The 12572-nt window shown below is 44.9% G+C and overlaps 1 protein-coding gene across 2 annotated transcripts in view; it reads right to left on the bottom strand.

Annotated features, from left to right (window-relative positions):
* The window catches only part of LOC142576378 (lysosomal alpha-glucosidase-like), a 165933-nt gene that overhangs the window by 80703 nt on the left and 72658 nt on the right, over window positions 1-12572 (bottom strand). The window contains exons 1-4 of one of the 2 annotated variants that reach the window (XM_075686485.1): window positions 9772-9866; window positions 7327-7656; window positions 4507-4717; window positions 2318-2472 (exon numbers count right to left, since the gene is read on the bottom strand). In XM_075686485.1, coding sequence (XP_075542600.1) covers window positions 2318-2472; window positions 4507-4717; window positions 7327-7652 — 692 coding nt within the window. In that variant the 5' untranslated portion in view covers window positions 7653-7656; window positions 9772-9866. Of the gene's footprint in view, window positions 1-2317; window positions 2473-4506; window positions 4718-7326; window positions 7657-9771; window positions 9867-12572 lie in introns of those variants that run through there. The other variant, XM_075686484.1, reaches the window with a different exon arrangement.

Below are 12572 nucleotides of genomic sequence, written 5' to 3'. Positions count from 1 at the left end.
GGCGCGTCAGCCTATCACACAACCCTTCAGGCACATGTTCTTTTTGGTGTAACATCGGGGCCGGCGCATTGTAATGCGCAGTAAGTCTTGCGCTGTTTCATCCAATGTCGGTTGGAATAAACATTCGTGGATGCGTGTGGAACAATGTTACACCGCGAAGAAAATAGCATTTATTGCGGAGATGGTGCATCCCGGTCATAAAGTTGACGGACGCATTTACTTTGTTCTTTTCTCTCGCTCCGGCCTTTCACATCTTACATCTAGCTTCGCCTAAATTGCTTCACTTCGTTGATGATCTATACAAAAGCTAATATTTCTTTGCTTTCGTTTTTGCAAGGCAAATTCGATGTGAAATTGCTTCAAGAGACACGGCTAAAGGCTGAGAAAATGCCTTACTTGGTCGTGTGACCTTGGCGGCAGAACAGTATAGTAGCAGAACGAAAGGAACGCACAACACGCACATACTTATGCTGTGCAAGTATCAATCTAATCAAAACAAAAAGTGAGTTGATTGCACATGCATATAACCGGTGTAAGAATGATAGAAGTGGCAGTACTAAGCGAAATCGCGAAAGGCAGAATCGGCACTATTACACGCCGATACAAGCACAATGTTAGGAATTTTAGGCATCGTGAGAATTTCTGTATCCTTCAGCAAGCAGTTCATTCATTTTTTAAACGCTTTAGAGGAAGTTCCACACTCCAGTAAACGTAATATGATTGGGTAATGATTTAGCACGTCTGGTATGCGTGAAGGTATTCGTTAGTTTCCGTAGTTGCTGTGTGATCGAGGTTTGCATATTCAGCTTCTGCGCAATTCGTGCGGGATTTGTTTCACATATTATGTATTCAATAAAATTTATATATTTGTCCAATATTGGCGTAGTATCTAAAAAGGTATTCTGTGTCTGAATAACTACTTTTTGTAGTTAATTTGTAGCTTTTAATATATCCATCATATAAATAATCAAGAGCGTGGCGTCAACCTATCAGATCAGCTAGAGGTGCTTCTGCACTCTTATGGTGCTGCATTATTCTTTGAAGTTATGTCGGTCGAGTGGTTCGAATGTGTATACATATATATATATATATATATATATATATATATATATATATATATATATATATATATATATATATATATACATATATATATATATATATATATACAACCGTCTCAGAAAATACTTCAGGATTACAACCGCGGGCGTACGAAAGACTAGTGTATTGATAGCTGAAAAGATATCGCTGCGAAATAAAGCGTAGTGTGCATTCTCGTATATATTGCATAACCTGTATCTACTGTATGTTCATGTATTCGCCATTTTATATTATATTTAAGAACATCGTTATGTACCACCCTGTTTATATGTTTATACAAAACTAATTTTTGCAAAAACGAACACTGGGAGCAAAGAGTGCAATTGCGAAAAATCACACTTTCAAGTTGGTGTATTAGTTCGCCTAAACACCATTTTCATGGTTGGAAGGTGATTTTTTTACCACGACAGAGCATCCTCAAGCTTAAAATTCTTCTTTGTGTGTACTGCACAGGTTTTCTGCATCGTCTGCTTATTCTCTTAAAGTACAGAATAGTTGAAACGTGCAGCGCGACGCTAAGATAAATGTTGTGAAGTGGCAAAACTCGAAAGTCTGGCAGCCTCCTTGGTTGCTTAGAGGCTTTGAAGTTGCGCTGCTAAGCATGAAGTCGCGGGATCTGATCCCGGCCACAGCGGCCGCATTTATACGGGGTCGAAATGCAAAAGCGCCTGTGAACTTAGATTTAGGGCCACGTTAAAAAACCCAAGGTGGTGAAAATTAATGTGGTGTTCCCCCACTACGGCGTGCCTCATAATCAGATCGTGGTTTTGGCACGTAAAACCCCACATTTATTTTTTATCTGACTCTTTTACCCAACTTATGAATGATGTTATTCAGCGTCACATGGGTCGTGGCGTTGACTCGAAGAGGTAATGTAATGGCATTGGCACTCTTTTGGCACGCGTAGAGGAAACTGAGAAACAGTGAAGAATTTTGCGGTTCTCTTACATAAACGGCGCCAAGCGGGAGCAAAGAAATCTCATGAAACCTCTGTTTAACCAATCACCACGTCCCAAAAAGAACCGCAAAGACCCGGAGCAGAGCACTAGATTGTTTTTTGGATTAGACTTAGCTTAGGCGTCCTTCAACATTTAAAAGCAGTTAGCGAAAAATTGACTTAACAAATGTAGGGTTTAAACTTCATAGCAGTGAAATATAAGCAACATTGTCGAAAAAGAAATGTGCATGGTTTGTCTGCGTTCTTGCATATACTCACATTACCGTGCTGTTTTCTTTGCGCGTGACGACAAGGCCAAATGACTGTCCAGACTCCGTTTGTGACACTTCGTAGGCCGTGTCGTGTTCGTTGCAGCGTTGTGAGCTGTCGTCATCGAAAATATTCGATTTGAAGCTCTGACCTTCGTGTATCACCTGAAAATTACGACAGATAAGTGGCTCCATCGCAGCTTCGGGGAACACTTTGGATGGAAGGGGCAAGGCACAAGATGGACTGTTCAAGTCAAACTGGCGTGTACGAGCGTCTGCTCTACGCAGTACATTAACGATATTGGTGAATAAAGGGTTTCTATGGGGCGTTTCTTTAAATCAAGAAATCTTCGTGGATTTTTTTTACTACGGATGAGAACATCCTACTTCCCAGACAAATTTATTAGGTCACTTTATTCTTCAACGAAACATTGTGGTTCAAATCGCGCATGAGGGAGCACCAAGCAGCGAATTCTAATGACACGCCCCTTCACCCTACTGACTATGCTCTTTCTGCACGCTGTTTATTGTTAATCCTGGTACACGCGATATTATTCCTTCGAATAATACAGTTTCTTGGTTTTTTTTTATTTTCATAAAAATATTTTGTAGCGAATGCATTCTTCCGCGTTCATCAGGGGGGAATGATGTGTGGTTAAAAAATTTACTCGCCATCCCGGCGCTGCGAAAGTGAATGTCCAGCGAAACTGCTGAAAATCACCGCTACAACTACTGAGGTGGGTTTGCAATGTTTTATTGGTGTAGAGCAATAGTAGAAATGCTAATTTACAATAATGTTAGTAACAGGAGGAATGGTAATTTTCACAGCAAGCCGCCGCCCATAGCGGTGCCGCAACAACATGGAAACCAGTTGCTGTGCCGGCTCTTTTATATGCCGAAGGCTAAGGACATCGACATAAAAATTGCAACAGCGCAAACACATGCAACCACAAAGTAGCAAGGGCGAGACACAAAGTAACCAGACGAGATACTTTGTGGTTGCATGTGTTTGCGCTGTTACAATTTTTATGTCAAGTATGCACCAACTCGCCCAAAAAGAAGTTTTACTAAGGGCGTCACTCCCCACGTCTCAAGCTGCCGTCGGCTCTGCAGCTTGCGCAACAGTAATCTTTACCGGAAAAAGTATGCGGGGCGCTCTACGTGCTTCGCATCGTCATCAGGAGCGCCTTTTCATCGATGTGTGCTTGCGATGATCGTTTTGTGCTTGTTCTTTACTGTACGTTTGCTGCTTTGTATGTTGTATACGTGATTAACAAAGAATGTTTGTACTGTTCGCTTCACTTTGCTGACTGATTAAAGCATCTGCCTTACGGGGGTACGAGCCATTGATCATGGCCCCGCACATCCGCCGCGAGCGGCCCACATTTTGCCCAACGGGCGCTGACGCCTATTGGACGCGGACCAACTAGAGGCTGACAGCTTCGCTGTAAAATCTAACCTCCAGAATAGCAGTCTCTTGGAATGTTTTATTGAATACACCAGTTGAACCACCAGAGATATACGCCCCAGTCCGCCTACTACGAAGCTGGGATGTTTAAGTTCGTGGCAGGCAGTAAACTTGAATGTATGATGACGCTAGCTTTGTGGACTGGTATTTGGGTTACCACAAATACGGCCGGCATTAAAGGAGTAATCGACAAGTACTGAGAGCACGGCTGGGAAAGAAAGAAATTTAGTTCGGCACGCTAGTGGTTGAAGACTTACGAGGCCTACAAAACATACGCTGCGCTTCCAATACGTAGCAGTAGCCACAAGAGAATATTCAGGGCAAGATACTAACTTTTTTTCAAGAATTCACCATGTCGCTCTTTTTTTTTGCCAGCGCACTTCTTCTGGTAGGAAGTGCGCCTCCTTAGTACGTCACAATAGTCCCGACGTGGACAACATGCGTGGCCGGCACCGCTGCCGTTTCAAGCATACTGCAAGTTTACTAACCGCTTTACACAACCTCAACTCGCCAGGTCTCTGTGACTGTTTATCGACTTTGTGCGTATATTCAGATGTGCACACAACTAGGATCTCTAGCTCTCTCTGTTTCCTTTCTTTTGTGTCCTTACCCCAATGGAGTGTAGTAAATCGGACGTGAGTCTGCTTAAGTTCCCGCCTTTCGTTGCTTCGTTCTCTCGTCTTGAAGAGGTTAAATGCGCCCTAACGTTCTATACGTTCTTGCTTACTTACTTGCACGCGAAGCCTAGAAGGCGTCAGGAAGGAAACATTGACGACCACCTCGCTGAATTCCCCGCCGAACAATGGCGGTAAGTCGGGTCTCCGCAGACGAGTCGTGAATCCGCTCCCGTCCACGTGGCGTTCTTCGCTCTCCTTGACGTAGCCGTAGCCTTCGGGGAAGAAGCACGTCGGTAGCACGCCGTCCGTTGACACGTACTTGCATCTGGTGCGCAAGCAGACAGACGATTGGGTAATGACTGATTAATTTCACTCAGTTTTTCTTTATAACTTAGGAGGCCATTCCGACGTTGATCTCAATCATACGGATTGAGAAATTTAGAAAGTGCGCTTGCAGTTCCTGGTTATATTTCCTAATTATGCACGACCAACTAGCAGAATAGGCTATCTCGTACTGCCACACAAGGTGCATAATAACCCTACAGCTCTTGCACCTGTTCCTATTTCATAGTTTGTCAGAAGACTTGCATGCGAATAAAACTAAATCGCACAGTTGGCGTACTGACTAATGAAGTTGACTTTATATTTGAGCACAATTTACCACACAAATGGAGAGCCTGCCCTGCCTCCTTCTTAGAAGTATGTCTCGTTTTCACTTACTGGTGTCTATCTTTTTCTACATTTCTCGGTTCCCGCCTTATTCGACGGTACTTTACAACCACTCGTCCTTACAATAGCGTTTACGTTATGCTATATAAATGCAAATACTCTGCATCCTAAATAGAGTCCTCTTAAAGTGACATATTCTTATATTTGTATAATATTTCACATAGATTACATAATGGTACTGCATTCTTGTACGCAAAAAATAAGTGTTACCTTTGTCACAAGCGATAAAGGAAAATGAAAGAAGCTTGAAGCTATTCCTCGACTCAACCAAGCGTAGCGCACTGACACCTCTCGACTAAAGAAGACGTTGCTTTTTAACAACGTTCCTTGGTAACAAGCATTCAAGTGACATATCCTTCGAACGCAACGGCTTACACTTTTTTCTTGTTTTGTTGTTCGGGCGTCAGCGTTGTGTGTCATTGAAATGCAGTTACCACTCCTTTCAAAGGTGACGCGTAAATCCAAATTCAGGAATCCAAGTGCAGCGTCGAGCGGGAGAACTTGGGCGAATACGGGTGTAAGTGCTTCCCCTTTGCGACCACGTCTATATAGCACCAGTAGGCTTAGTCCGAAAGGCAGTGTTTATTGGTGTATTCCGATGAACATGCTTTACATTTCTGTCATTCCTCTCGCTCTGTTTACACAAAATGCGAAATCGGTTTAGCTTTCGTGTCAAACGCTATTGGATATGTTACATGTTTTTCTTTTATTCTCGTTCATACGAATTCCTTTTTTTGCGGTCCTCCCCTAGCTTTCATTGCGTCGTTTTAGCCTTTAAAGCCCGATACTAACTAATGAAGTAGAGTACATGTACGAGTGCTGATTCCAAGAAAATCAGCCGCGAGAACACAGAGGAAAGCAACTGTTTGATGAACCGCTATAGTAATATCTAGGTGATGTTCCTGGTCTCGGCACCATCGAAAAAGTCGTAGAGAGGTGACGCAGAAATTCATTGACTCTTGTAAGCCTGTTTTGAGCTTCGTTCTGACTCAGAAATATACGATGCAAGATTATTTCACGTTAGGGCTGCAAAATATATACTTCATAAGTTTCTCGGCGCTCTTTTCTTTTCTCTCTGTGGTCCTATAAGCGAGCGTCTCCATTTACCCCAAAGCCTGTGTTATTCCTCTGTAACTGTGTACGTAGAATCCCTCGTTGGATGACGAATAATAAGCAATATTCTCCCTCTTGTTCCTAAGAATGAAACGTCAACCCTATTGGTTACAGACATGCTATAAGCCACTGTACAGAAAGAGAAAGAGAGTAATAATAAGCTGAACTGTATATAGCTTTCATTTTATGCCCGACACGCCTCTGGACATTACTCATTTTGTCACTTTACCGGGGTAAATAAATCTCGCAGCAATACATTTTTGGAACATTCTTCTTACAATCTGAACTATCGGTCTCTTCCACACAATTTAAGAACAATCAGGCGTACGAAACGTGTGTCCCAGCCCTCGTGCTTTTCGCACAGGCAAGAGGTGCGCTAATTAAGGATTCCGACATTTGGTTGTCAACTTTACTGCGCTCGTTTAAGGTGTAAGTCCGTCTACGTACGGCGCGCACGACGGAGCGACACAAAAGAAGGACGCATACAGTTCTGCGTATGAGCGTCATTCTTTCTTTCGTTTCTTGCCTTTTGCGAGCACTGCACGTAAGGGATCACGACAGGGCCAAATCACGCAAGAGTCCGCCCTAGCCGGCCAGTCACATATAACGTGTCAGTCTGCGCAACTTTACCTCTCATGCAGCGCTTATATGACCACATACCGCTCCCATGTGGTTTTGATCGTCGACTTTGAAGTACAACTTTACATTAGAAATATAACATCAATAGAATACATGCGAAATTGTGCAAGTGTGCAACTCCACAGATTTCGTTTGACCCACAAGAGATTTAGGACGTATACTTAAAAGATGAAAGCAGAATTACACGAGCTCGTGCCGCTATCCTATAGCCACCGCATGCTTCATGCTATATCACGGCTCTTTGCAAGCCTACCCGTCGCCTCAATCTATGAGCAAGTGGTCAGCTACATGGTGTAAGGCATCCTAATATGCAGTGTGAAAAAGCCTTCGTCCAGCATTTCGCACCCCCCCCCCTTCCCCATTGTACTTGCGTGTATAAAGCTCACTAGCTGAACCTCATTATCTCTCTTGTAAACAGGAAATACTCCATCACGTCCAATCACAACTCCTTACCCTCTGCGCAAGCAGCGGCCGTAATCCACCGCTCCCCCTGTGGGGTCCAGGTTGCAGTCGACGCGCAGCGGAAAGGACCACCGGTAGTAGACCTCGACGTACACCAGCACGGCGCAACTCGCCAGAACCACGGCCGAAAGCAGGAGAGACACCAGTGCGCACAGCAGCGGCCCGCGCAGGGAACGCTGCAGGCGGCCGGACGAGCGCGACAGCGAAGACTCCTCCGGGATGCTGCTGAGCAGCTCGAGGGAGCTCTCCTGCAGGCCCTTCTTGCCGCTGCCCCCGCCAGCTCTGCTGGGTATGTAGGTGAACGTCGCTGACGCCATGCTCCTGGATGTGAGAGAAATGAAGTGTCGACCAAGTGTCGACGCCGCAGACGACGAGGGCGACGTAGATGGTTGTTCAAATGGCTCGATGAATAAATGCAGATTATACGTGTCTATTCTGTCTCTTTATCGTGTTTCTTGTTTATTTCTTACTTGAATATTGTCTAAATGTCATCGTTTTTCACGCGCAATTGCAATGATTCCCTTCGGGTCTCCTTGGACGTCCTGCAACGTAGGAGGCGTTTGATGTATTCATCCAAAGTCTCGGCAGCCACGCACCTACGTTACGCTACTTTTAGCAAAGGCAGAAGACGCGCGAACTATGAAAAGTTCCGTAAGCCACAGATTCCGATGCATACTACGCCTCCACAAATTTAGATTTCTAGTGTGAAATAGCGTGGATCTGTAAGCCACAGATTTCGATGCTCTACTGTGCCTCCACAAATTTGAATTCCTAGTTGCAGAATAGTGCAGTTCTGTAGACGATAAATTCTTATGCATACTTCGTTTCCACAAATTTCCATTCCTAGTTGCGAAACAGTGCTCTCATAAAGATCATACCGTGCAGAAGACAACCTATAGAACACTTACGCTGATCGGATTTTCAGTAATATAGGCATTTCTAAGCGCTTTTAAACGCGAAAAAAAGGACTGTCGGCCTTTGCTAATAGAATACCGCGGCAATCAGAATTACCATAGCATAAATGTTATTTTGAAGTTCTTGGCGACTCTCTGTGTAAGTGTCGTTACCTTATGTACGTTGACTAAAGTACACATGTTGCCCCCACGACATAAGCATACCGTATGATTACGTCGAGGTGGTTAAATTGCTATTCACGCGGGAAGCGCTCACAAAAATCGATAGTAGCGGTGGTTTTCCGGCAGGCGCCGTACCTATGCGCCGGTTCCAACCAGTCCATTGAACGTGTTACGACATGCGACTGAGTGCAAACAAATGCAAGCGAGTCGAGATCCCTCTCCCCCTCCCCCTGTTATCGCCGTCTAGGCGCATTGTGCGCCTTCTGGGAAGAATGCTTCCCTGCACTTGGTAACCGCTGTCTTAGGCGTACAGGTAAAGTTCAATTGCCAAACATGGCTCACACCATGAAGTGCAGCATTGCCAATAAAGTGAAGCGTTCCCTCGTGCACTGTCGGGCCAGCTTTTTACTGTAACATCTTTTATAGGTGTAACAGGTCAAGAGCCACTTCCGTCCAACTCCGTAATCTCCCCTAATACAAGGGGGTAAACGACTCCACATGGCTGTGCAAAGAGCCGCGATAAAGCCTCGCGATAAAGCTATGTCGAGAAAGCGGGCTGTTTGCCCTTCTGCCAGCAAGTACGAATGTGGCAATGGAATGTAGGGGTGTACGTTTCGGGCGCAGAGTATGTCGCTACACGCACTAGCATCATGTTGTAGCACGCGGCTTCGTCACAGAGGGGACTTGTTGTCCAACTTGCAAAGTGCCATAATTAAACTCTTCAACATAAATTCGAAGGCAGGAGCAAAACAGGGAATTGCCGTGAAAGTCGAAACACGAATACTTTGCGGACACATGAAGCCATTTAGATAACTTCATTATAAAGCAGAACACTCCTCGTTTCGCTGGTCTCGCGCCTTCTAATGTTTACAATGCGTGCCGTTCGAACTTAATAATAGCCTATCGGAATCAGACATTGAAACTATACACGCATCAATAAAGGGAAAATGAGGGACATACACCTAATCGTAGCAATTGCTACAAAAGGAACCAATGAGCTCATTTCCCTTTATTGGTTACTTATCTCCACCTTGTGGGTTCCTGCAGAACTATTACATCAGACTATGTGAGCGTGTTCAGTAAAGCTCATGTCCGGAATGTTGACGCGCCTCCTTACAAGCATCGGCCAAAGCCTACTACAAGAAGGTGAAATCAAAAGGAACTTTGGAGCCGTAAAGCGCTCGTAATATAGTCAGCGACCTGCCTATCTTTATGCACGATTTCGAAGCAGTCTCCTCTACAAGCAACGTTCCCCTACGGTAGCAGTAAATAAATAACACCGTCAACTACCACCTCACGCATAGCTTTCGCGGAAGCAAGTGTCAACCGTGAACGTGTGAGAAACGAAAAGCCGGCTCACCTTTCCAGTTGCGAACTGCGTAATGCTCGCGCGCATAGAGGAGAATCGAGATAAGAGGCAGCGAGGTTTTGACGTAAAGGCGCCGCGTGCTATGGCGCCTCTTTGAGGCCGCAGATAACGCTCAGCCGCCTGAACTGGGGCTCAAAATCTATGCCTCGGCAGAAGCTGTCGTCACTCGAGAAAATAGAGAGACAAAGAACGTAGAGAGAGAGGGAGACAACAGAAATAAGACAGGGATGTTAACCAAAATGTGCCTGGTTGGCTGCCCTATGCTGGGGAAAAGAAGAAGAGGAACAGAAAGAAGGAAGAGAGTGCGAGGAATGTAGTTAATATGTGTGCTCGCGCGAACAGCACGACGCTGTCGAAGGTACTCGCACAAGGCAATCGTTTTGCGGAAGAATGCTAGGCCTATTAAAATATGGGCCAATCGCGAGATAGCGCAGTTTGGTATACTTTAGGCAATGCGATGCTCCTCATACTACCTTCACGCGAGGTGTGACGGGATAGTGTCGTGGGCAGTGAAAACGCCCAATTCAACCCCCAACTCGCTCAGGAAGGCATTTCCTGTGATCGACGGCAACTAGAGGTCTAAACGCATTCCAGCTATTTCTGATCATCACGATAGCAAACATGAGGCCACTCGAGGCGCATTCACGTGGTCGACGCCGCCACCACGTGACCATGAAACCTTCCCTTAAAGGTCTCCACCAATATGGAATGCGTTCGGTTACCAAAAAAAAGGCGATGAAGTGAACAAGGACAGCGTTCCGCCTTTGCTGCTGGCGTGAGTGCTTTAAGCATAAACACTGTAAACCTTCTAGAGTTCCTTCTGAGCTCTGTGCATGCATCATCAAGTCTTAGCAAAATGGACAGCACACGTTAAATTTAATATAAATGGGAAATGTTAGGTCAAGCTAGATTAAAAAGCTAGGATTCTGTAGTAACAAATTCGTCATTTGTGACAGTAGTAAGGCTGTTGTAAGGAAAAAATGACAAAAATTTAAAATCGGAGTAGTGCCATCTGGCGCCTGACATCTCTGATACCTCTCATGTGCGACTTCAGAAGTTCCATTCGCACAGAGCGTTTGTGGTGTTCTGCTTCGAGCCACGGTGAGTTTCATCGTTTTTCTCAGTTCACAACAACCGAAGCGGCAACGTGTAGCAACCACCCTACCGGCTCCGGTCGCGGAGGTTCGAGTGACCGGACCCGGTGTCGTAAGCGCAAGCAGAGCCGCGGAGTTATGGACGCCGTGAGAACACGTGAAGCCTCCAAGCAGTATATATGCATTATATACATTCCAAAATTGAGTGCTTACAAAATAGCAATGGCATAGAGGAAGGCCACGTACACATGACATCAAGTCCTCCCCTTTGCCGCGGATGGTTCAAACTGAAGCGCAGCAGCGGAACGTTCGGTGTGCATTTTCCGCGAAGCAAACAATGATAGACATCTTGAAGAATACAATGTTGATGTATCTCAAATTATTACATTTATTTAGTGCCCGATTGTGTGTTGTAGTGAAACAGTTGGTTGTGTGAAACGATGGAACTCTGCGCTGCTGGGCAATACTTCGGACTCATAAGTAATGAACAAGAAAACCCGCACACAAGAAGCGCAATCCAACAACTATTTAATGACAGTGACGGAAAAAAGGTACATATAGCGAGAGTAAGAAAGATGCATGGCCACATGTCTTTTTTAATCTATGCATCAAGTCGCATGCTTGTTAATGTTTTTTCAGACGTTGTATTTCTTTGTCGATTAGTCTACACATGGTGCACTATCACACGTGCCGTTTCAAAGCGATGCAATATGGACTGCCTCGATAATCTTTCGATGTGTTTGCTGTGCGTGGTCAGGACAGAAGTTTCTTCAAGCTCTAGGTGGCAGACACACCTCGAGTAGTGCGCCGCGAGGTTTTTCTGTTCGAGGTGTCTTCTCGCAGGTTGTCCTTTTAACATCGACTAGTGTGTTAGGGTTACACAAGCCCACAAGACAGACGAACGTTGTAAGCCGCATTTTTTTGTGCAGTATGCACACTTGCACATGTTTTAATGCCACACGTTGACTTTCCTAGATCTTCTTTGCTGTTTTTTTTTTACTCTGGCGCACATTGCCTTGAGTTTGATGGGGGCCGAAAACATCAAATCTTCTTGGTCCTTGCTGGCAACCTTCTTGGGACGAGTATGCATCAGCGTACGGCATCACAATAAGTGGAAGTTTTTTGACAGTTTCACGGTTCGGCTTTGTTTTCTTAGTGGGCATGAAGCACTTTTCTGCAACTGCTGGCATCATCTGGTAGGGGTTTCCGCCACGAGGTGCCTGATCTGCATACGTAAACTTTCATCCACTTTGTGTGGACAATATTTATTGGCTGCCTGTTCGAAGCAAGGAGCTGTTATGGCCAGTCTGGTTAGCTTAGAATGCCCCGAGTTAAAATTGGGCATCCTTTTTTGGGGGGCATGTAGTGGAGTATTTCCAGCAAGTGTGTCCTGTGAGGAATGTAATGTTAACACACAGAAACTGCAAGCATTAGCCATGTGGTACTTCGTGGATGAATTCTAAAGCTCTTTGAGATTTTAAGCATGAGTAGCGCGCTGTTAGTCTCTTCTTCACTTCGACCTTAGTCTTCGAAGCATGCGAAATAGTCAGCAACGTACTTGTAGCATCAGCTTACTCAAACGTGATGAAGTGTTTCCTTGAGAGCTTGGTTGTCTTTTGCCAAGTAGTAGTCGCAGAGGATTGGTGCTATCCATATTCCAATGGGTATTCCCTTCTTATCTGGGTACACATTTTCTTA

This window comes from Dermacentor variabilis, chromosome 3 (genome assembly GCF_050947875.1).
Source record: "Dermacentor variabilis isolate Ectoservices chromosome 3, ASM5094787v1, whole genome shotgun sequence".
NCBI lineage: Eukaryota > Metazoa > Arthropoda > Arachnida > Ixodida > Ixodidae > Dermacentor > Dermacentor variabilis.
Note: the sequence above shows the minus strand (reverse complement) of the source record. Positions and strands in the feature narration are given on the sequence as shown.